The sequence below is a fragment of the Sylvia atricapilla genome, chromosome 21 (assembly GCF_009819655.1).
Source record: "Sylvia atricapilla isolate bSylAtr1 chromosome 21, bSylAtr1.pri, whole genome shotgun sequence".
Taxonomy (NCBI): Eukaryota; Metazoa; Chordata; class Aves; order Passeriformes; family Sylviidae; genus Sylvia; species Sylvia atricapilla.
The window spans coordinates 5,515,878-5,541,287 of NC_089160.1; the positions used below are offsets into that span (position 1 = coordinate 5,515,878).

Here is a 25,410-nt window from a genome sequence, read left to right on the forward strand (position 1 = left end):
CAGTGTGATCTCAGGGCTGCAATGGTGCTCCAGTGCAATGCGATCTCAGGGCTGCAATGGTGCTCCCACTACAGTGTGATCTCAGGGCTGCAATGGTGCTCCATTGCAGTGTGATCTCAGGGCTGCAATGGTGCTCCAGTGCAGTGCGATCTCAGGGCTGCAATGCTGCTCCCATTGCAGTGTGATCTCAGGGCTGCAATGGTGCTCCAGTGCAGTGCGATCTCAGGGCTGCTGCAGGGCTGCAGTGGTGCTCCAGTGCACTGTGATCTCAGGGCTGCAATGGTGCTCCATTGCAGTGTGATCTCAGGGCTGCAATGGTGCTCCCAGTGCAGTGTGATCTCAGGGCTGCAATGGTGCTCCAGTGCAGTGTGATCTCAGGGCTGCAATGGTGCTCCCAGTGCAGTGTGATCATCTCAGGGCTGCTGCAAGAGCTGATGCTCCATTGCAGTGGGATCGCAACGCAGCCTCCACACAGAACACAACACAGAAATCAGCCCTGCTCCAACTGTGCTAATCTCTTCTTTCATCCATGATCTCTGCTAGTCACACAGTGTTACAGCAAAGCTCTCTGCACTTCAAGGAATATCTGCAGCTTCCCTGCCACTATTGATAAAAATGTTTAATACTCTTGTTAGGAGGCGCAATTTGATTACCGAACTGTTATCCAACAAATCCTGAAAACAATTCAAAGTAAATTTCCCTAATATGTCTATTTTTCTATCCTGCCAGAAGGGTTGCTAATGAATTTGCTGCTTGAATGCACAGACAGATTGGGAACTATAACTGTGCTGGCCTGGGCAACATGGCACTGGCACCAAAAACCTATTTGTACCCATGCAAAGTTCTCTCTAGAGTATGTCTTTCATCCAGAGGTGATTTTCCAATAAAATCAGCCTCGATTATTGCAAGCGCAGGAGCAATCCCTGAGGGAGTATATCAGGCAATTCAATACTAGGAAATGTTGTACTAGGCAAAATTAACCTTGTAGCAGTGTTATTTCCTGAAACATTATCTAGCTTTGCCTTTCTTTCATATTCATTGATCATAAATGACTGGAAATTTTTTCCAACTTCTTTCACTTAGAACAAGATCATTATTTTTTGTAGTTGTATTAAAAAAATAAATGCTTAGAAGACACCTGTTTTCCTTTTATTTCACTTACTCATTGCCAAAGTAAAGGACCTTTATAGCACCTTTATAGGACCTTTATACCTGATTTTCAGGGCACTTAAAATGTGATAACAAGGAGGACCACATTTACTCAGTCCTATTTTCTTGATCATGCTAAACAGAGGAACCCTACTAGATACATAACCACAAGGCCACAAGACAGAATGGAAAGGAAACTTCATTCTCCCCTTGCACACCAAGAAGAAGTAGGAGAAATGCCAGTGGAATTTGTGGAGTTTTGCAGTCCAAAGGACAGCAGATACAGGCCCACAGACTTCAAAGACACAGCTGGGGAAATACAGATTTCAGAGACAGAGCTTCAGTGAAATCCCACTGCATTGTAGCTTCATCCACTGCCTCTTACCAAGCTCTCCAAGGCAGGGACCTTCCATCTGGAGAGTGTCTAGAACATGTTTGAATCTAACTAAACCATATAGTCTTATACATACTCTAACAGTAACAGTTTTGCTCTGGTTATTTATCTTCCAGCAACACAAAAATGATGTAACACTGAAATTCAGAGGCATGAGATCTGAATGCTGGTTCCTATGCTGGATTCAGTACAGCTGCCTGAATCCAGCAGCACGGGCTCTCCCAGTTCTATCAGGATCAGGAATTTCCTTCAGTTTTCCTAGCATTTGTTGATCGGTTGCAATAGTGGAAGCACATTTTTAAAGTATTTATATAAAAAAGATCACAGGTAGTTAGAAAATAGTTGGTTTTTTATGCAACGCCCAAAGCAAACTCTCTGAATAATGGTTTGGATAAATGCTAAGTAATCTAAAATTAAAAATAATATACAGGAAGACAAATATAAAATCTAAAATGATCAAAACCACAGGATGAGTGAGGAGGAATAAATAGGTGCTTCTTTGATCAACAGCAGATACACTCTAAAACTGGAAAAAAAATATTGACATTAACTAACTTTTTTTTCCCCCATCAGAGAGAGCCAGGCAAAGTAAGGTTTTGTTTGGCTCTAACTTTCATTTTTTCACAACTTTTAAAAGTGGACCTAAATTTAATCTTGACAAGCTGCATCACAATGAAGGTGCAAAAATGTTTTGAAAAACAACAAAAGTGACCCAGTTAAAACAAAAATACTTTTTTTTTCCCCATCAGCTGCAAGACTCCTGATGAACTTTACAGAAATGCCTGGTTGGACTGGCATATACATGTCCCTGTGAATACAAGGATCCAAATAAAAGGACTCTCCAGGAGTCTGGAGTTCTGTGATTCCACTGAGCATCTCAGCAGTGGAGGTGACTCCAAGTATTTCAGAAGGCAAAGAGCACAGAAAAAGAAGGCTTTATTTCTTAATTCTTACTACCTTTTTTAAGGTGTTCCCATACAGCCTTGATGAATAGAAATGACACCTCTCCAATGCCATTGGTTAAACCAGAGAAACAGCAAACCACCACCTGGAGAAAGATCTGTTTGAGAAAGGAGAGTTGTTTGCCAAGATTGTTTTGAGAAGCTTTCTTGAGAAATTTTTTCCTTGGGGAAAAGTTACCAGCTGCCATCAGGCTAAAATCTCTCAGGCACAGAAATATCAGGCCCACACTCGGTACTGATGGTGTGCATTCAGATTTGTAAGAGATGAGATCAGTGAGCTCTCAGGGTCTGCCCACCTCATTGTCCTGTCAGCAAACACTCTGCACCACACAGGCCATGTGGTAGGTTAACCATCTCCTACAAATTATGCAATCAGATCAGAAGCATTTCACTATAAAAGTGCATTGTGCTCATTTGAAAAACCTGTGCTCTCTCCAGGTACCTGTTGTGGTGGTAGCTGAAAAACCTTAATAAAGCACTACCTGTTTTACATTTCAGGACTTAGCCAATGTGACTCATTTGTACAGTTTTAAGTCCAAACAAACTGCTAGTCAACTAAATTATAACTTATTACCACAGGCTACAGACTTTTAATACATTCTATGGTTGGAACAGGACTGATTTAATGCTTTGGGCCCTGCCAGTAGTTATCATGCATCATTTCCCTAGAAATAAAAATAGCCCTACTGTGGTTATCCTTTGGACTGATAAAAATTTATCTAACAAGATGTGTCAGAGGAACAAATTTAGAAAATAAAGGTAAAATATTAAATAGACTTATTATTTTATGTCTAAAGTACTACATCTTCTAGCTGCTGTGATGACTTTGGAATAAAGCAAATGGTACTGCAAAAAGGAGAAAAGATCTAAAGGAGCAATTGAGCTCTGATAAAACCACATGGGGATAGCTGAATTGTCAGAGCTTTGCAAGAGTCAAAATTTACATAAAAATCAGTATTTAGGGATTAATGCAATATCATCAAAAAAGATTTAATATGTGCGCTTCTTTGCAAACAGTTTAAAAGCAGGAGTTCTGTAATCCATTTCCAACGCTAACCTTTAACTTCTGAGAGTAAAATAATCCTTTGCAACATTTTCTAGAGTTCACACTCTGCTGAGGAAATGCAGCCCCTCAAGAAGCTCGCTGGAGACCAGCAGCAGCCTGTGCCTCTGGGTTTCACAGCCACCCTGCAGCTGCTGATCCTGCTGTGGGTCTGTACAGACTCCACCACGGGGCCCAGCTGGCACAGCCTGGGGGCATTTGGGGGAATTTTGTGAAATTTTGGAGGGGGCTTCATTGCTGGTGCAATAAACCAACACCATTCTGACCAATCACTGACCATTTCTAACTGCACCTGTGAGGATGTTGAAGTGGATGGACTAGGAGGATCAGGGGCCAAAGAACATTGTCTAAAATTGCCTGTAAGCAGGCTTTTTCCTGGATTTCTGCTGGGGATTTGAGTGGTTTTGCATGCTAGACTTAAAGTATTAAAACATAAATATGAATGGATTTCTTTGAGAAATGAATATGGGCAGACAGTTTAGGCACTATGCTATAATGGATTTTTAGAACTAATTGAATTGGTGCTGTCTGCTTTAGTAGTTTGCCATAAATAGTCTGAAGAGAAATGTCAGGAAGGAAGGTTTAGAATCAGAGATAAACAGGTGGCATGTGGAAATTGCTTGAGAGATTTACTGAGAATGACTTACAGCATGGTGGGTTTTTTGTTTCTTTAAAAGTGATTTAAGTCCTTTAGCAAATGTCCTGTACCTACAGGCAAATGTCTATAGGTACCTATGGCCCACAGGTGCTTATGTATCCATGGTGTGTATATATATATATATATATATATATTTATATACACAGAACCATGGAATGGTTTGGAAAGGATCTATAAAGGTCATCTGGCCCAATCCCCCTGCACTGAGCAGGGACATCTTCAACTAGATCAGAGCCCTGTGCAACCTGACCTTGGATGTTCCCAGGGAAGAGAGAACCACCACCTCTCTGGGCAATTTGTGCAAGTATTTTACCACCCTTACCTTAAAAACTTTTTCCTTATATCGAATTTAAATTGCCCCTCTCTCACATCCATGACCATCCTCCCATACAATCCATGAATGGGAGGCTTTTTCAACCTCATCATGACACACTTTTTCCATCCCTTTTTAAACCCAGTCCAGGAGATGCCCTGCAGTGGAAGAGCTGCATGTGTACCAAGAGTGTGCTGCCTCTTCCCTACTTCTACGGGGCACAAAGGCATCATCTGGCTGGTCAAAACCAAAACAGCTTTCAGAGCCAGCCCACTGGCCTGCATTTTTGCCAGGATCTGGATTTTTGTGGGAGCAGGAGATCTGTTTGTGGTTGCTGCTATTGCTGCATACACTAACTGACCCTCGGAGCCTGACCTGCTCGCCCTCCTGCTTAGTGAGTCAATAAGAAAATCCTTTGGCTCTGCATGAATTGCTCAGACCTCAGACCTTCCATGCAGAATAAGGTCTAGCCAGGGAGGCAAAAAACAAGGTGCCACTCCAGCTGGTAAAACAAAGATATTTTTAAAGTGCAGTCAGGAGAAACAGGCACTCCTATCCCATGTATAATCAAGGATGAAAAGGCCACGAAAAATACCACTGCGCTTTGCAAATGAGAGGTCAATTGAAATGTCAAGATATCAAATGTTAATGGATTGCATTTCCAATGATGGTTGGGACAGAAAACCATACCCAAGTCAAGTCAGATGCCCTTCAGAGGAGAAGATGAATTTTATGGCAGGAAAAGACAATAAACACCAGAAATCTTGCTGGTTAACAAACCTGTGGCTGAGGGAAAACAAATATATTTTGAAAATATAAAAAAGCAGCGGGATTTTAAGACAAGCTATAATCTCAAAACACGAATCTGGAAGTCATTAAAACTGCAGCAAATTTAAGCATATGCAGGTGTTTGGGGAAAATGCCATTACTTTCTACTGAAGATTTTAAAAGGCACTATAAAAGAAGGAAGTATAAAGGACATTCAAGGAAGGCAATGTTTTCTTCCCTGAAGCAAGAAGTCTCTTCCGATATTTTCACAATCCTACAGAATTTCATGGACTACATGGCTACATACACTCTTAATAGCATTTGTTTTCCACTTAAAAGTTCTAATTTTTTTCTTACAAAAGCCTTGTATTTCAGAGTGTTGGGTGACATCAAATTTTGACTGAATCATTCTTTCTCCTGCCCACATTTTCCTAAGGAATCCATCTGGCCATTTCCATGAACTGTAATCTGAGACATTTGTTTAGAGTGACATTATATCCAGTCCTCTGTCAGAAGGGCATTGCCATGCAAATAACTCATCTCTTTGTATGGAAAACCTGAAAACAACACGTTTATCTTCCTAACACTGTCTCTGCCCAACACAGCAGACATGGAGTCTTCCAACTGCAGAGAGATTTGCCTTGTGTCTATACAGCTCCCTGGTGGGCTAATCCACATTATCAGTGGATCTGGAGTAGGAAGACTCCCTGGTCTATACCACAGAGGGATGCAATATCAGGAATGAAGAACAGTGACTAATCATTCGCTCTTTTCTGAAAGAAAACTGACTTGAGTGGATTGCAGTGAAAATATGAGGAAAAGGGTTTGAAACAAACAAGAGACTGTTTTCCCCCACACTACAGTGCTCAGTGTCACACAACGTTGCGTTGCGGGGACAGGAGGCATCAACTGATTTCAGGAAAGACTTTGCATGGAGAGTAAGTCCATTGGTGCCTCCTAAACACAGCATATGTGTTTTTGGAAGTGCAAAATGCTGTGTGTAGGAAGGTGGGAGGATACTCCCCATGGAGGATGTCTGCATAATTGCTGTTCTTTGCCCCCCACTCTCTGCTGCTGGCAGAGACAAAGCACTGGGCTGGTTGACCTCCAGTCCACATTAATTTAGAGCCTGCCAAGCCAAGTGCATTTCCATTTGGGAGTGAGGACTTCCCTGGATATGGGGGGATCCTGCAGCTCAACCCACCTCAGGAAAAGTGATGTGATCTAAGTCAACATGAACAAGATTCCTTTAAGTTTTATGCTGATGTGAGCTCCCACTGTCTACACAAGTTTGGAAAAAAATCTGGGTTTCAGGCCAAAGCTATTGTGGGGTTTTAATGACATTGCTGTCCTCTCCCTCTTGCATCAAATAACAGGGTATATAAAAGATTACTTCCTCTGGATCTGCCATAATTCAAAACCATCTCTCATGTAACAGCTCTTCAGAAATCATAAGCCCTCCTCAGAGTGAAATGGTTTAAGTCACGTTACCTTGTTCAGATGCAGGGATAGGAGCACCTTGATAAGGACCAGCCAGTAAATAAGCATCCTTAGGACCTTACATCCTTGTGGAACCTTACATTCAGGAAATCTCTTTTGTACCACAGACTCCCAGTGCAAACATGGACAAAACCAATGGGAGAAAGCAAGTGCTTCTTACATAACAAGGTCAGGAGAGCATGAATCACTTAAATGTAATGGATTCAGCACTTACGGGGCCCATCTTGATGCCATGCACTGACAAAAAAAGGGTCTTATGCTTTTGGAAAAGCTAACTACACTATTTTCACACACAAAAAAAATCAGTTCTGCATATACAGAGATTTCTTAGCCATCTTCTGGGTGCTTATTTATAGTAATATTATGTCAGATGATGCTACCAATACGTAAAGATGAGTTCTGAGGATGCCTTGTGCCTCCCAGTACTACAAGTGCCACAGAACTGACACCAAGCCTTCTTTCTGAAGGAGCCAAGTGTCCCTGCACCTACTTGGGCCATCAGGAAGCTCCCACAAGATGGTCTAAGCACCAACACACACTTGGACATGGAGAAACCAGCTGGCTTGGCTGCCTTACTGAACTGCAAAAACAAAACTTCCTTGGATTTCCTCCTTTCCTTGTATTTCTGCCTTATTTAATGCTGGAAGGATTCAAGAGAACATAAAAGAACAGCAAGCTTCCTACCAAACATTAAACCAGCAACATTAATGAACTGAGCAATGAAAGGTAAATAGACCATTTCTACAGAAATCTTCATCATGCTCCTAAACTAATACATTAAATGGTGGCACTATTGGCTCTATCTGAGGACTTTATATAACCTACAGTCTTTAAAAGGGAGTAATTTCTGCTTCCAGTTTTGGAACACAAGAACTATGTCAGCATAAGGTAAAAACAAGGAAATTTTTTATGCTAATGACAACTGCGAATATTTTATATATATATTTATATATGTAAAAAAAATATATATTGTAGCAGATGTCAAATGCAGTTAGATTCAACTCTACTTATTAGTGCATGGCTTTTAGCCAAAAGCAATTCACATTTGCAGAAGTGTACTATCACATATGTCTTAATAATAAAAATGTGTTTTTAAAAATGTATGTGATAAGTCACATATGGTAGAAGGAATCTGTACAGCTTTCAGCCCTTATGACAATGGAAGCTACTAACTTTATTTTGCATAGCTGAAGAACATTAAAATTCAAGTGAAATTCTCCTTGACATTTGAGAGCTACGAAAGCAGCAACTAAAAGCTGGCCAAGCCTGAGCTGTACTAAGTGTGGCTCTGACACTTACATAAATGCAATCCATGGCTACAACTGCTATCTTAAAGACACTATTCCTTCTTTTGCCCTGAGAGCTTTAGCATACAATCATAATTGTATACAGGTACCTTAAACAGTTACACGTCACTGAACAAAACTAGGCAGATTTTTCAGCTGTTTTGTTATGCATAGTGTAATTAATATGTATATTGGATCCCCTAGGGTACTAATTGAAGCTGCCACCATGAACACAGTCAAGGAGAAGTTAAACAACCAGTTGGGGGAAACATGACAGGGTGAAACACACACACGTGGGTGGAAAGATCAAGACTGTCCATCTGGCCCTCTTCCATCTCAAAATGTTACCTTTACTCAAGTCCTATAGAAATTACTTAACCTAAATCACCCTTTCCTCCCAACTCCCAAATCTTTCTGGTGGAATAATTTGGCATCAGTGGCACATACATGCTGTTTAATAACTGCAGTGCTCAATGTCTCTGTTATAAGTGGGAAGACACAATTCAGTTGAGTCTTCTTGAGAATTTGACTCAATGTATAAAAAAAGTGTATGAATGATAAATGATTATTTTGGAGCTGTTCCCTAGGAATTTCATCACCTTGCAGCTCCTGGATCCTGTGTAATGTGAGGTGAAAACACAGCTCATTTCACTCTCTATTAAACAACCACCAGCTAACAATGACTTTAATTTGGCTTGTGCTGGATTTGAACCAGCCCTATAGGCAAGAAAGGTCCCCTGTCTTATTACAAGTTTCACATGCTATCAGGTCCCTGCTGGATCCTATTTCTAATTTTTATCAGACTGAATGAAACATAAAGGAAGAGTGATTTATGGTCATCTGACATATCACCTAATCACTCCAAGGAGTGCTCATACACATTTTCTGTTCACTTTATAAGGTGTAAATGACTACACAGGATGGAATCCAAGTGACAAATAGAATGGAACTCTTCTGTTACGTGTGCTAGAACACAATGACTGGGGAGTCCTGTCAGTGCATGTTCTTACAAACACAAACCCACTCCAGTCTAAAAGTCAGCATGATCAGCAAACTACTATAAAAATAAGAACTCTGCTTGTAACAGGAATATTATGGGACTTGGTTAAACTGCTATGATAACCTTCTGAAGTTAAAATATGTGTTTTTATTGGTACATATGAGCCCATTAGGACTGGAGTATTCATTATTTAAACAGAGTAACTGATGCTGTTAGCTTTTACTGAAAATGCCTTTTCTCAGAGAGACAGGACATCTATACAGCAACTTTCTTAATTCAGTGATATATGGTTGAGTGTTGCCGCTAGTGCCCTAAGATTTAAGAACTTATCATAAAATGCCCTTGAAATTGCTCCCTGGTAGCTTGCTCATCCTTCACAAAGCCCTGCTGCAAAGAGCAGAAACATGCACGTGTGTATGGTGTGAGAGGCACACGCAGAGGGAGAAAGAGCTCTTCATCAACAGGATGGCAAAGCCTTGATACATAGGTGCAAAAAATTCCCATGTGTCTAGAAATTACTTGGCACATTCCCAGTTATTTCCCCCGTCAGACCTTCTCGAGGAGTGCAATTAAAAATCATAATCTTTTTAGCATGTACAAACCTCCCCAAGGCTAGAAGCGCTATGTATTGAGTATGATTGTGATTATTTGGCAGCTATTCATAGACAACACATTAATTTATGGAAACTGGATGAAACTTGAGGAGTGCAATCATTAGGGACACATGAGAAATTGGGAGCTTTCCTCAGTGATACTGACCTTTTTACTACTATGATTAGGGGCAACATGAATTCTATTATCCCCTTCATCACCCTTCTCTTACTGTCTTTTTAGTCATTGTATACAATGCTGTCATTAAACTTGCATTTTCAAACGGATATAAAAATAACTTACTTTACAGGAATGTTTCTCAACTTTGTCTTTTCGGCAGCCTGTAAACACAAGAGGGGTGGGGGAAACAAATCATTAAGGAAGAGCCACACCAAAGCAAGCAAACAGCAGCTCATGGGGAGCTCTTCACCAGCAGCATCCCAGAGCTGGGGCACACACACAGGCTGAAGGACCATTCAGAGAGATTGTGCTGGGTCTGAAATGCTCCTGCATTTGTGGTATCAGTGGGGTTTATTTTTAATAGCCACCAGTCTTTAGGAACCACTAATTCAGGGCTGTTACTTCATTTCCCACTCTGAGGTCTGGCCCTTTTGTCACAAGTGATCTGTCCCTCTCAGGAGCAAGAACAACAACAGGAAAAAACAGAGGGAAGAACGGACTCCATTTCCAAAACTGTTTTTATTCACCAGCAACAGAAAAGGGCAAGAGATGACCAAATGTTCAGATCAATTTCCTCTTGTGAAACCTTTGAGAAAACACACTCCAAATCATCTAAATGAGTAAATCTTTGGGCCTCTCGGCCCGCACCACCTCAGACATGGAGCCTGGTTCCAGTTTATTGCTGAACCCATTGATCTGTGTACAGTCCATTTATCATTCATGAAAAGAGCCAGTGATCTTCACAGTATATTAGAAGAAACAACTCAGATCATCTGTCAACGGCCCTCTTATTTCTGTTTCCCTCTCCACGGGGATTTCATCTCCTTCGATTCTTCTTGAATTAAAATGTTGCTAAGCAACACAGCTGGGGGCAGCGATGGCAGCGCCAGTCTATCACACCGCCTGAGCCGCCCGAGATGTTGGTGCAGACTTCTCCCTCCCTCTAATGCCTGCCTGGCATCATTATGTAACCTCAGTCCACCCCGCATCCCACTCTTGTTTTGTTCAGACTGGGTAAATAACGTTTTTTTTTTTTAAAGGAAGAGGGTTGGGAGTGTCACCGGCAGGAGAAGCTGGTGTTGTGTCGTGTTTTTGGAGAATCTTGGTGTTTGCAGAACGAGGCTGTTACATGTAATAGATTTAAATGTGGAAAGTGGTCAGATGGTTTGTGAGATTACAGGCACAGGGAGTGGTGAAAGGCAGAATTAAGACAACTGATCCGTAAACCCATTATAGAAGGGAAAGTTTTAGTGCCTAATTACCTCCAGAGGTATTTTTTACAAAGCCTGCCGACATTTAGGAGAAGGGTTATGGTGAGGAACTTTAACCTCTGCTACACTTAGGGATGGAAATAAAATGGTTCGTACATAAGAAGTGTGAATATGAGTGGTTCAGAAACATGCTCATATAAGCCCTTGACAAATTAAATCCTTTATGAAAACTGATGAGCTTTTGAAACCTCTGGGATCTGCACAACTGGGTTCAAAATTTTGACAGAATGAATTTACCCTTGGGCTCTACGAGGGGGCTAGCTTTTCAAAATACCTGCTGTTTTGGCACTTTTGCCTCCCATCATAGCAAAGGTAATATCTGTGTTTAAATCCATGGAAATCCCTAATAATGAGTTTAAAATTAGGGAGAAAGAATGAGAGCTTGTGAGAGCTTGGATGGTGCAACAGCAATCCTCTAGGTTGGCTCTCAGCTTGCAAAGAAAATGTGTTTGTTTCATTTGGATTATATTTTCCATCTAAAGAATAAATCAACAAATGCATGATAGGAATCAATTATATTAATTGTACAGTAGGGGTGCTAAATAAAACACTTAAACCTCAGGAAATGCTCAACTTCAGATTGCACAAGTAATTGTGAAAAACCCAAGCCTAATTATGCCTTCTCAAACAAGCTTATGATGAAATGGAGTCCCTGCCTCAACAGTGAGATAATGTGATTGTGTCTCTTTCCAATAGTTCTCTCCCAAATCTCCCTTTTTCAGCTGCCATATGCAAATGCAGAGTCAGAAGCATGCTATTAAGAAATTTCCTAAGTAATGAACTACACGCAACAACACACAAATGCTTCATTTAAAATGAACTGAAACACCATCAAAAATGGCATTTCAGTTTCCCAAGCTTCCTGCTAAAAGTCAAATTTCAGTCCCATCCTGCAGGAAACTAGAATTATTTTTAAAGCTCATAAACATTCCTCCACAAGGTCAGAAATTTTTTAGACTGTAGAGTGGTATTTTCCTTGACTCTTCTATACACCAAATAGCTGGACGATAACAATTCTGAGTTCAAGCATGTGGAAATTGCATCTAAATCAAGGTCTTTCCCTGAATTATTCAAAAATCACTACACAAAAACAGGTATCAAAATACAAATAAATAAGAGGAAACAGCAGAGAGGAGAGTGTCTAGGATCACAAATAAATAATGATAATGCAGTTGATTTAATACAAAGTACAGCAGAATATATTCTGGAGAGCACATGTGTGATGGTGTGAGCTAAACTGTTTACATGAAAGATTAAAGAAGATGAAGATATTTCAGAGAGTGAGAACTGGCAAGGTCAAAGTCCCAGAATATTAAAGAGCAGAGTTTAAACTGCATGTTTGATTTTTGACCACTTAACGATGTCGATCACAAGAGTTTACCTTGAAAGAAATGCAGCAGCTTCAGGAAGAAAGAGTTATAGATATATTTTATTTTCTTGGACTGTGAACATTCTAGCATGTATCTTTCACTAGATTTTACATGGAGAATTTCCACCTTTTTCTTTTTTGCCTTTGTTACCAGAAAAAGGCACTTTCCTAACTCTTAAGAAAAGGCACATGCTGGAGCAACAGTGTCCTTCAAACAATTATACAAAACTGAAAAACCATAGCAAGTGCTTGGGTTAATCTACACGCCAGTTCAGTGTTGGATCATCAGGCCACTTCCTGTGACAAAGGATTCACTTTGAGTGGGATCACGGCGATGTTAAACACAGCACACAATACATCAGGGATTCCATCTGAGGGAGAAATGCAGGATCTGTCCTCCTGCTTTTATTTGTCTTGTAGGTGCTGCTCATTCATTTTTCAAAGCTGTATTTGTTGCGATATCATGAGCGTGCCCAGTGGCAGAAGATAAAGGAAGGCAAAATCAAAGTGACACTGAGTAACTCTACACATTAAGCTTTGATGCAGAAACATATTGTTTGAAAATATTTGGTGTGCAGCAGGTCTGTCAATTAGAGCTAATTATTTTTCTCTGATCAGGAAGAATGCAATCTTGTTTTAGGCAAGTTTCTTTGAAATGTACGTCTTTTATATAACTTCATTATAGGAAAATACTTCTTCCAAATTACTTCTTTTCTCGGCTGCTTAGCTATTGACTCAAATTGTCTGTGTTGAGTAGTTCTCTCTGCTTTGATAATTAACTTTTGATCATTACTGAGTTTAGCAGCTCTAGTCAGATGTGTTCGTAGCCATCCTCCTCAACTATTTCAGTGTTCATCGCCTTTAATCTTTGAACAAAATGATCTCATTGAGCCTCCATCAGCCTCGCTACTCAGTTAATAATTCCTGTTTCTCATCTTCATGACTGTTTGAGTTGTTTTAGACATGATGCAAGCTTTTGATTATTAATTTAAGACATTTCAAAGACAAACATGTTTTAAGAGTTATTTTTTTTTATCTTATATTCCTAGGCCTTTACAAGTAGGAAACTGGTTTTAACTTCACAATGACTCCTAAACTTCATGTATTAAAAGTGCTATCTAGAAACAGAACAGGTGGGAGGTCCCTAAACCCCCATATATGTGCCCTGAGTGACAGACGCTGCTGCCAAAGATTGAAATGAAATTGGACTGTTATAATGTAATATTCAATGGGTGTTAGGAAAATTACATCATGGGACCTTTGCTAATTTTGAGCTTGAAAACATGCATTAAAATAATTTAGGATGATTAGAAAATGGAAGTCAGAGTGAACCAGACAATCATTCCACTTTAATTTGTAATTTTCTTCTGATTTTTTTTTAACAATTACAGTCTCTCAATAATTGTGCTCCTGCTCCCTAAGACCTTATTTCAACAGCTGACTCCAGTGTTGAATAAGAAGGAAGAAGACGAGGAATGTGTGAAAAGACACAGAGGCTCATCCATCAGAGAGTTTTTCCCCAGGGATGTTTTACCCTGATTCTTGTAGCTGTGAATGACTCCTACCTCTACACCTGATTTTGGTGCTAGCTGTTTTACCTTTAGCTGAAGAGGCACCTGCACGGTGCTGTACTTGTTCTGTAGTGTGGATTTACCCACAAACTTACCTTATTAAAAGGCGTTCAATTATTACACAAAAGATTAAACACAGGAATAAGCACAAACTACTTCTAGATTGTAAAAAAGGACTGCAAAATGTGAAAGTGGTGCTTTTATTCACCACTATCAATTACCTGACTGGCTTTTGGATTGAATGAACCGGAAAAAGTATTCCAGTCAGTACAGCTTTCCTACATCACGAAGGAGAGATGAATGAACTGACAAGAGGATGGCTCAAAAATAACCAAGTAAAACAGTTGGCATCTGCAAAATGAATATTTTTGGTGAAGTGCTACAGGCGAAGTGTCTGCTATGCAAAGAAAATACGTATTTTCCATTGCATAACTGAAAATCCACAATTTTCATAGAAAACTATTCGATTTTGAGAAAGTGAAATTAGAAAAAAAAATTCCAAGAATGCCCCCTCACCCTCTTGATCCAGCTAAGGTGAGCCAGCTAAGAAGGCAATTGTTGAGCCTCAAAGCATCTCTTAGAGTGGGACAGAAGATACTTCATGCCATCAAATGTGCTGGCAGAAGAAGGCAGGCCTTCATGCTCAAACGTTTCCCCTTCTTTCCATGTGCTCCTGCAACCCTAACTCAGGTTTATTTCCATTTCTAACCAGCTCTGTCAGCTTGGGTGAACAGCCAAGTGACTACACAAATAAGTTTACAACCCACCACACTCTTCTCCCGTGCTGTAGGTATAGCAGAGACTCCTCAGAGACTCATTTCAACAGTACAGTAAAAAACAAAGACACTTTCCACACTAGTTTTGTTTTATATGTATAGTTTATATCTCCTCCTAGATTATAATTTGTTTTGGAAGGTATACCATGCTCTTATTCATCCAGAATGCCTTCTCCATGATCCTAAGCAACCAGCTGAGAACCACAATTTACTGACTGTGCTGTGCTCCGATTCTCTGATGATGCAGTTGGTGCTAAATACAGTTGGATTTCCTCTGGAGGAGGAGGACATGGTGTGCAGCAAACAAACCATCCAGAACTGTGCTGGGAATCAAAAAGACAAAACCCAAGGCCTGAAGGATCAGTATGTGTATGTATAAATATGTGTATTGTGCTCCTTATTTTTTTTTTCCTCTTTACTTCATTGGTTACACTCTCCTCTACCTGTCCCCTAATGTCAAGAGAGGAGACTGTGTTTCTTTCTTGCTAATTGCCTTTGACATGAAGTTGGCAACCTCGCATTTGAGATTCTGTGTGTGATGTTCTCAGCCAGTCTCACCTCCAGGACAAAAAGCCCAATGTTACTGTATCTAGGACCAAAACCAACAGAGAAGATCCTGTCCTCCTCACCTCGCAGTTTTAAAAATGAGTATTTTTCCTTCAGGATTCAGATGTGTGGAATGGATTAGCCAAAACCTGATTTTTTGTAGTATCAAGTCAGCAAATCAGAATGGTCCACTGAGCCCTGGCTGTGTGTGAACTACAGAGAGCTCCCCACATTGCTTTGAGCAATGCAGTAACCTTCACGGCTTCACAGAGAAAAGGCTGCAAATACTGCAAATTTCATTGCAGTCGTTGCACTGGAGGTCGAGTAACACAAAACAAACAAACAGAAAAAAAGAGTTTAAGTGACCAAATCCAAACCAGTCTGTCTGTGGTTTAGGAGTCACCTCCAACCTTGGCAAACATGAACTACTTTTAATTGAGCAACCACACAGATATATTTCTATCAGGACTTTTTTTTTTTTTTTTTTTTTTTTTTTTCAAATCCCTGCTTTCCATCAGTCTAATGATGTAAATCAAACTAAGAAACTATCCAATTCTTGAAGAACGATTCTACACATTTTTTAAAAATAAGAGAGAAGATCTACACACACACACACAGAGTGCACACCGCACTCTGAGGAGTGCTTGGCTGCCTTGTGTAGACATATCTGAGCAGGTTTTAAATTAGCCAGTGTGGATACTGTGAACATTTGTTGCTTTTGCCAGGCAGGTCTCCCTTTACTCAGTGTCTGTGGTGAACTTTACAATAAAAACTGTAACAGGTATCTGTCAGTGAGCGGCCCTACTGCAAAGATAATTCCCATAACATGCTTGTTTATTTTAGGGCTTCAATACCAATGTACCTTGACAAAAGAGGCTTTAAACAGTGTCTTGCTTGGCCATAAGAAATGCTCTTGATGAGAAGCTGCTATTTGTACTAATTTTAAGTCCCTAATCCAAAAAAAGGAGAAACTGTAGTATGACATTCCAAATTCCACTGATCCTGTTTTTGCAGCCTTATCAAGCATTGTAACCTGCTCCAGGTGACTCTGCCTTCTCAAGGAAGTGGATCTCCTGAGATCCCTTCCAGCTCTCTGAAATTCTGTGATTGTCAATTTAAAAATGCCAACCAATGTCTCATAAAACCTATTAAGTGTTCTGACAGTACCAACTGACTGTGGCAGAAAACAGAACTGTCTAGAGCTAGACCTGATTTTTCATAACAATTGTTTTATTTGGAAAACAACTATACACCCCTGGTGACAGAAATTCAGAGAACTATATTGAATGGTCCATTAAAAAAAAAATCCACATTGAAATTGCGGTTTGAAACACCATTTCCTGGAAATTAATTTGTTACAAATTGATCACAAATGACCAAGGCTTAGTGGATGATAATCCTATTGTGAAAATATAAAAGATTTATTGGTAACTAAAACTCAGTATTTGCCATTGTCTTATTTACTGATGATTTTTCTAAAATGTGTGTTTGGTTCAACCCTCCAGAAGGCTAACAAATAATTTAAAAATCCATTCCTTGCCGGGTTTACTCCATAGCTGCACTTCATCATGTTAATCATATCATTAAAAAACTGAAGAGACAGAAGAAACATAGAAAAGGTCAATAATCCTTTATAAGAGAAACAAAAAGTTTTCCCCAAACTTCCTCCAAGGAATAAGCAGCAAAAGGCTTTCAAAGAACATCCTTTGACCTTATTGTCCAGCTGCAGACAGTCACCACAACCTGTGTATTGTTCAGTTTCCCACTTCTAGCAGAAGAACCATCTTTTCTATCCCTGAAACTTATCTGAAGAGTGCTGATATTTTGTGCTTTTATTAGTAAGGTCTCTCTCTCTCTGCTCGAGGTGTAGTTTCAGAGTTCAGTGCCTGATGGTTACTTTTGCAATGTTCACTTGCTCTGCCACAATGGACACCTCAAGATGCACCCCCTTGCACCCCTGCTCATTTGCAGTTTATGCCCTTAGGTTTCCCTTTCTGATAAAGGCCCTCATCTCATTCCTTTGGGAATCCAACCTCTCCTTAGTCTTCTCCTGCTTTAAGTAAATGAATAGTTCCCTAGACTTGAGAAGCAAAAGGGCAGAGTCATGGAGTACCAGCAGTGGCAGAGAATTGAAGTTGCTCCTGTTCATGTTGCCCATTTATTTCCTGTGCAGGAAATAAAGACTTGGAGAACTTTATAACTTATACTGAACATTACATTTGTACTGAATGTTAAATGTATTACAAGCAGACAGCAGAGACAAGAGAGGTAAACACATATGAAATAACTTTGCTGACCCTGGTCTGGTTCAGTACATTGCTCAGATGACTTAGCAAATTACTAAATTGCACAGTTCCAAAAATTAGACTTAATAGCATTGCCATGAAATTGGTAATTTTGAAAAGCAGGCACACTCTCCACGGGAGCACCTTGCTCAAATCAATTGCACTGTCACACTGTGGTGCTGACCTGTCCCAGTGTGCAGGGAGATCTGCTCTGGGAAGATTCATCCTGCCAGCACAGAACACAGCACCTACAACCCCAGCAAACCTTCCAGTGGCAGATGAATTCATCCTAAGAAAAATTAAGGTGTTTAGCTTTCATTACTGTTCTCTTTCTGGAATACCTCCAGGAGAGATCAGCTTTCACTTCTCTCCTCATTCTGGCTGACACAGGCTAATTACTGGATTTATCACACCCTTTCCAGCACCTACTTTACGTTTTTTTCTGGCCACCTATAAGCCCCTCCTTCAGCCTTTTGCAACCCTCCCTGTCTCAAACCCAGCACTAGCACTATCCTCTATTGGTGTAAAAAAATCCCAGGAATTCAGATTTCGAAGTTCACAGATGGTTGCTTAGGCTTTTACAGAAGAGCAATGCTGCAGCTGGCCAGTGTAAGAAAACCAGACACTTCCTTCACCAAGATGCTTCACGAGACATTCATGATAAAAACCCCACTCTCCTTCTGAGGAGAAAAGGGAGATAAATGTGTCCTGTGTGGTCAGATTAGTGAGTGTTGAGCACTGAGATGGCCTGCAGGTATCACAGACTTCAGATTTATTTTACAGGACAGTGTGGCCAAGGCTGGCTTTTCTCTTAGCAACAACAATGCTGGGCTTGAGCAATTCTCTCACCTGCTGCTGCCTCTGCTTTGTTGCCAAAACACTACAGGGCTTTTGCATAAGTAGCACACATAGCAAGAGGCTCTGCTGAAATGCATTTTCCTCATGCTTATAATAAAGCTTCCTTTACAAAAAAATGTGTGCACAACCATGCACACACACACAGAGGACTGAAAGCCTCATCTCCCTCTTCTCTCCCAACCCAAAAAGGCTGGCACATCTCCAGCATCAGGTGCTTATGGCTGTACTGAGGGACCACCTCTATTTCAGTAGTGACAGAGGCTCTAAAGCTTCGCCCTCACACGGATGGATGATGTCTTGCACTGGGGCTGACAGAAGTTTGGTAGCTTCAGGCCGGTGGCAGAAGTGAACTCAAGAGCAGTCCCTGTTGGAGTGCTGGGGGATTATGGAGTGCCTGCTCACGAGTGGGGAAGAGAGGAGAAGGCTTCTTGAAGATGTAAAACTTTTCAGCGAAGGCATTTCATTCCCCCTTTGTTAGGGCTGCCTGCCTGCCCGCCAGCATTTCTTTTCCTCTATTGTTTTATTTACTGTGCTGGAGGGTTTTTGACACTGAGCTGCCAGTGTCAACCCATGGAAACACTTGGAAAAGGTGAAGCAGTGGGAGAGATGGAGTTCCTCCAGTTCCTCTGCTGGTCTGGGCAGATGCTGCCTGAGTCCAGGCAAGAGCACAGCTGCAAGCTGCAGGGGCAAAGTCCTTCTTGTACTCCTGTGAGCTCTACAGCAACCCTTTCCCCTGTATTAATCCCCTTCCTCGCTGATGGATGACCTCCACAATAATAACATGTGTGAAAAAATTTACATGTGATTCTGTGAATTTGAGCAAGTTAAAAGTTTTTGGTAACATTGTGTGTTTTAGTCGTGTGCTTTGCTTTTTGCAGAAAGCTCAGCCCAGGTCTCAGGGTGATAATATGATATTAAACAAATGATATGAACCTACATCATTACCATATGAATTATAACCCTAGATATGTCAGTCATCAAATCTCTTAGTACCAAAGATTTGCCTAACAGAAGCTGCAGTATTAATTTACACAGCTGATATATTGTTTCAACCAGTGTTGTGCACAATAAAATAATTTGAATAACAATTAAAATGGACTGAGGTAGCAAGAAGGGACATATATCCATGAAAGGATTTTTCATGGTTATAGACTGACAAGGTTGGAGAATGACTGTATTATCCTAATAGCTTCTGTTTTCATTAATGGCCTAATGAAAACATTTCCCTACAATTATAAAGCATGACTGCAAATCTTAAACACTGGAATGTGTGTTCTTTATCAAACACACACTGCTGTGGCTACAGCTGATGCTGCACCACTCTGGGATTTCAATGGAACCCAATGACAGATAAACTGTTTACATTAAAAGACTCTATCAAAGTTATTTTGCACCTAGTTTCATCCTAATCCATCTGATTTTTCTATAGCTCTGACAAGATGACCTCTCTCACTGTGTGTGCAGTATTGATGTCATTACTGAAGAGCTGTTCTTCAGCCTTTCTGCTGATAACAAAGTAAATGGAAATGCAGAGAAACCTTGGGGAGGTAAACAGCTTGTTCAGGATCCAGCTAAAAAAATGGGAAAAAATAAAACAGGTAAGGACATCTATTGTTACAAGGAAAGTGACCACTGCTGCACTTTAAAAAGTGTTTACATGATATGATGAAGGCATATTATGCCTTAAAACTTAATAATTTCTAAAAAATTTAACTTGAATAAAGGCATTGAAAGCTCAGCATGTATTTTAAGAATTCAAAGCTCAGCCTATGGCTGATTACCTTTTAAGACTCAGCTAAAAAGTCAAACATTTTGAATTTAATTACCTAATACTCACCTAGCAAAAAAAGAATCATGTTTATGTAAAAAACAAACAATAGAGTAGGGTCATGAATTGCATGCATGTCCTGTATTTCTAAGGTTTTCAGAAAAGTGGCAGTCACTAAGGGGAGAAGAAAAAATCAAGTAGAAAAGAAAAACATCTTATTGATTTGTTCTGCCAAAACCACTATATACATGAAATACTGAAAATGGAGCAGGTCTGTAACTAGTATCAAAGTTTCTTTGGTTCAAAAACACACAGAACACTAGCAATGTGCTTTAAATTAAGTACACATTTAAAAGGTTAACAGGACTACTCCTTAGGCAGAAGAACAAAGAGGAGCTGGTTAAAGAAAATTGTGTACACCACAGCTACTAAAAATACTGTATCCAGGCACAACTCATTTGGATGCCTTTGAGCTCAAGGCTTATTTGAATTATACAGAGGTGTTTTAAAGAACAAAAATACTAACCTGTGTTTTATCTAAGCTCTTTTCCGCTGAACTGAGCTACTAATTAAAAGTCTTCCCTACTCTTCCTAATTTCTGATGGAGTTTTTTAACAGAGTAATAAAGCCAGTGTCCTTCCTCCGAGAAGAGTGTTAACATCAGCATCTCTGAAATGCCTTTTCATCTCCTGGTTTTGCTAAGAGCACGTCTGCCACCTGCCCTGACTCACCTCTTGCAGCCAGTCTGAACATCCTGTGCCACACTGAATGCAAGACTGATGCATGTGCCCATGTTCCTCTCTGTGACAACACCACAGGGGTTCACAATCCAGGCAACGCTTACATGCAATGGTACCTCTCAAATAATACATTAAACAGATGTGTACCTGATATTATAAATATGTGACATAAAAATCCATTGGGTTGGTCAGTGTACATATTAAAACCCATTCAAGTAGGTCAAATTGTGGATAACTTAAAACTTTAAAGACAGCAATTTTAATAAAACTGTCAATACAATTTTCTTTGTAAAAACATTTGACACTGATTATGCTGCTTATATTGGAAGAGAAACACAAGGTCTATATCTTCAGATCTTTTATTGAACTGTGAGCGCAGCATCAATAACTGCTCCTCAGCTGTAAATGAAAATTGATTCCAGATCTAACCCATCGTTTTCTGTGTGCCTTTAATCCCAAATCACCCACAACGAGACAGAAGAACCAGCATTTTGTCTGTGGGGCAGAGCTGCTCTCCCATGGCCAGCTGCACAGGGTGTGCACTGGAGGCACTGTGGTTGTGTTCACACGTGTAAGGTGCACACAAATGTAAATGCAGCCCCTCACTGAGAGGGCCACGAGGTGATCACAGGAGTTTGCAGCTGGGGTGGAGTCATTTTAACCTGCCTCATGCTCTACTGCAATGACCTGCATGGTCCAAAGCTTTACAGACCAGAAATCTGCAGGCACCTGCAAAGAACCTCTCACTGCACCTCCTGCAGGTCACAGCCCAAAGGGATTCACTCAGCAGTTTCTGCATCAAGCCCACAGCTGCCAGAAGGCTAAAAGGAAAAGAACCCACAAAGTTTCTGTGCAATTTGCAGCAGTTTGGCACGAGGAGGTTGAATTTGCAGTCAGCTCTCACTTGCTGAAGCCTCTTAAGCCCTCTGGGGTGAAATTAAAGTGTACAGTCTCCTGCATTTTCATGGTGATATGTTGCTAGGCCATCATCATGTGTGCCTTAACCAAAATAAACATAACACCTACATTAAGGAGAGTTCTCCAAATCATGTTCATAACTTTTAGGAGCAGTTTCCAGTTATTCAGAATTCTGTTTGAAAAAGGAATGCCAAAACCAGGCAGGCAGCAGGATCAGTAACAGCCTCGCTGATGCCATCTATAGAATAAATACTGACCTCAACCTGCTAATTCCTATCCTACCCAAAAATTAACTTCTCCTTCTCAGTTACATGACTGACTGGAGCTATTGTGTGTTGTGCTCCTCCTCAGCAGTGGGGGGAAAAGGGAGGAGATCTGTAACACCTGAAATAGTAGGAGGCCCCACAGACCCCTGAGTAAATGCAATGCAGTTCATAAATAAGGGTTCACAGGAGTGAGGAAGGAAAACAGAACAGCTTTGTTTCTTGCAGCAAAGTTTCTAACAATCTTCCACCTTGACAAATGGACTACTGCTGGTCTCACCACACGGGCTGATAGATCAAACTCTCCCCAAATACTACAGACATTCACTAAAAGCTGATATCCAAGTACATTTATGGATCAGTGTCACTGCTGCTCTGTAAAAATGGAAGGGTCCATGGCAATCCTCAAAGGACAAATCCTAGAGATCCCTGCTGACTGTTCCCAAAGAATTTTGATTTTCCTAAAATTAGAGTAGGAATAAAGGAAACAAACTTGATTATTACATACTGTATTGGGGTCTTTTGAATAAAAATGAGTAAATGCCACATTGGCTGCAGGCTCTTAGCAGAAAAAATCATAAAGACTGTAAAGGCAATGATTCCATTTCCTTACAGAAATGCTGCATAAACTGCTAGAATGGTTTTGAGCTGAGAGTTTTAATCTTTTCTCTCCCTGCCAGAATGAGCACATGTGTACACCTGAATAACAACAGTCATTTTGACTGCAAAATATTTATGTTGAAAAAGCCCTTGAAGTTACTTTATTGTTGTTTATGTGTCTGACCAGTGGGCCAAATCAACCTTTCTTCCAATTTCCAATCCCCTCTCCTTAAAGAGATGTGGCAGAGGCTGCTGAAGTGTAATGAGTGAGGGATGCAGCAGAATGCTGCTGCTCAGCATTGCAAGGCCTTAGCCTGCCAAAAATATGAAGGCAGACACTTAGAGCCATTCACTCAGGAAACCTAAAAAGCTGTGAGCTGTATAATTTTTGTCTACACCCTATTTGTCACACGAATGGAAGAGATGCAACCATACTTATGTGGGGTACACAGGAAAGCTGAAGGGTACCTTGAAGTGCAGGGCATTTAAGAGATTTAATTCTCAGTGTGCTTGTGTCCAGTGACTTTATCTGGAATCCCTAAGGATAAAGGTCAGGTAATAGATGACACCAAACTGGGTGCTCAGTGGTGGGCAGGGTAGTGCTTAGTTAAGGGTTGGACTTGACGATCTTGGAAGATACCTTCTAACTGAAATAATTGTATGAAACAAAAAAAACCCCAAAAAATCCGAAAGACTTTTCTAAGTAGTACAAAATTTTGAGAAACTACATGAATGGTCCTGATGGCTCTCTCTTGTTTGTGTGCAGCCTCTGCTGTGAATGCATTCCTGGGAAGACAAGAGGAGCTTTGGGGCAGTCTGAGGTTCATCCCCAGCACAGAAGGGCTCAGGCTGCAGCCCCTGGCCTGGGAGCAGGGCACTGATCACTCACACCACTGCCCTGGTGACAGGCATGTCCCACTCTGACAGCAGTGAAGGCTCCACAGCTGTCAGGACCCCTCTGTGCAGTGAGCTCCTTCCTGCTTGGGATTAACACCAGACATGACATCTGCTCAAGTCAGTGAGGGCTTCTCATCTGATGTCAGCAAGCACTGGTCCAGGCATTTGCCTCCTCATTCACCAGGGATAAGGGATTTCATCCTAGCAGTGTAAACTGTGTGAATTCAGAACTCTTTTTAAGCCACTAGAAAACTATTACTGTAGGAAAACAACAGTAACTGCTACCTGACAATAGATTTCCATTTCTGTATTTTAAGCATCTCAGGATCACAATGCCATTTTACAGGAGCATTTGGGCAAATCTGCAAACCTGATGGTGCCCAAAGTGACCATGTTTGCACAACACTGCATTGCACAAGTACAGGATTTTACCCTTTGGCTTCAGAATGAACTGTGAGTCCTGCCAGTGCTAAAAGACACTGACTTGTATGACTAAGGGGTCACTTTCACCAGAAGGTAAATCTTTCCTGGCATGACCCTAAAGGATGGATGAGGTAGGCTAAAGGAGAACATTTAGGAGGTTTAAAAATAAATAAGAAAAAATGATTGGCCTATAATTAACATTTCCCAGACTGAACAGATGATCTTATGCTGAATTACAACATCACCTTTCTCTCTAGTGCAGACATTTGAACACTTGAGCCTATTGCATATATAAAGTAAAAGGAAGGATGAATTTAACACAAAGTTTCTTTCTTTTTTTTTTTTCTGATAAGAATGTTGAGAATATGAATTTCACCAGCTTTCTTTCCCAGCATTACCCATAAATATTTATAAAGTGGGAAGGATAGAGAATGACATGAGCCAGTTTTCTGAAAATGATTCTTCACTCACATCCCAAGTACGCGGAGAAACTTTCAGTATTGATTTAGAGCTACATGCTGAGGGCTTTCCCCTTCACACATGGGAATCACTGGATTACTGTGGACTCCCAACCCTTGACTCTCTGACTGGAACAAAAATGTACAGACCAAATTTTCTTGTGTGGGCAGTGGATTGCAAAGAGCAAACAAACTGTGCAGTTGTGTTGGTGCTCTTCTGTGGTCCTTTTACACACACTTCCAGAAAGGTCATCGATTCAGAAAATGGGTGCAAAGCAAGGGAGGCTGCTCCACAGTTACCTTGGTACAAGGGAGGACAGAGATCAGAACACATCAGCTGTTCCTGGGTGGTGCTCTGTGTGGTCTCTAATTCCAAGGTATTAATCCACAAAGTTAACCAGCAAAACTGAAATACATTCCTGTTGGAGAGTGTTTCCTCTAATGAGGAGGATGCAAATGAGGTTTAAGCTAATGGATTCTGCAGCACACCAAAATGCTTTTTATGCACATACACCAAGTCAACACACAGAGGTCCAGCCAATGAAACAACTTTGTCAGTTTAAATGGTCTCTGCACTTATTTTTGATGTATTTACCTGTTCATTGTCATCTTCATCACTGCTGAGTTTTAGATCATCCTCAAGCATTCTGGAAAAAAAAAAAAAAAGATAAACAATTCAAAATTACATTTAATGAATAAACTTTATGTACAATGGGCCAAATCTACACCTCAGCAAAGTCAAAGCAAAAACTCTTTTTCAATTCAACAACAGCAAAATCAGACCTAAAGTAAGTTAGCTGATC

The 25,410-nt window shown here is 40.5% G+C and overlaps 1 protein-coding gene across 4 annotated transcripts in view; it reads right to left on the minus strand.

Annotated features, from left to right (window-relative positions):
* AFF2 (ALF transcription elongation factor 2) overlaps positions 1 to 25,410 on the minus strand; it is a 391,718-nt gene that overhangs the window by 67,001 nt on the left and 299,307 nt on the right. For all 4 annotated transcript variants that reach the window (XM_066334072.1, XM_066334071.1, XM_066334073.1 and 1 more), the window contains exons 8-9: positions 25,203 to 25,254; positions 9,988 to 10,025 (exon numbers count right to left, since the gene is read on the minus strand). In XM_066334072.1, the coding sequence (XP_066190169.1) occupies positions 9,988 to 10,025; positions 25,203 to 25,254 (90 nt within the window). The remainder of the gene's footprint in view (positions 1 to 9,987; positions 10,026 to 25,202; positions 25,255 to 25,410) is intronic.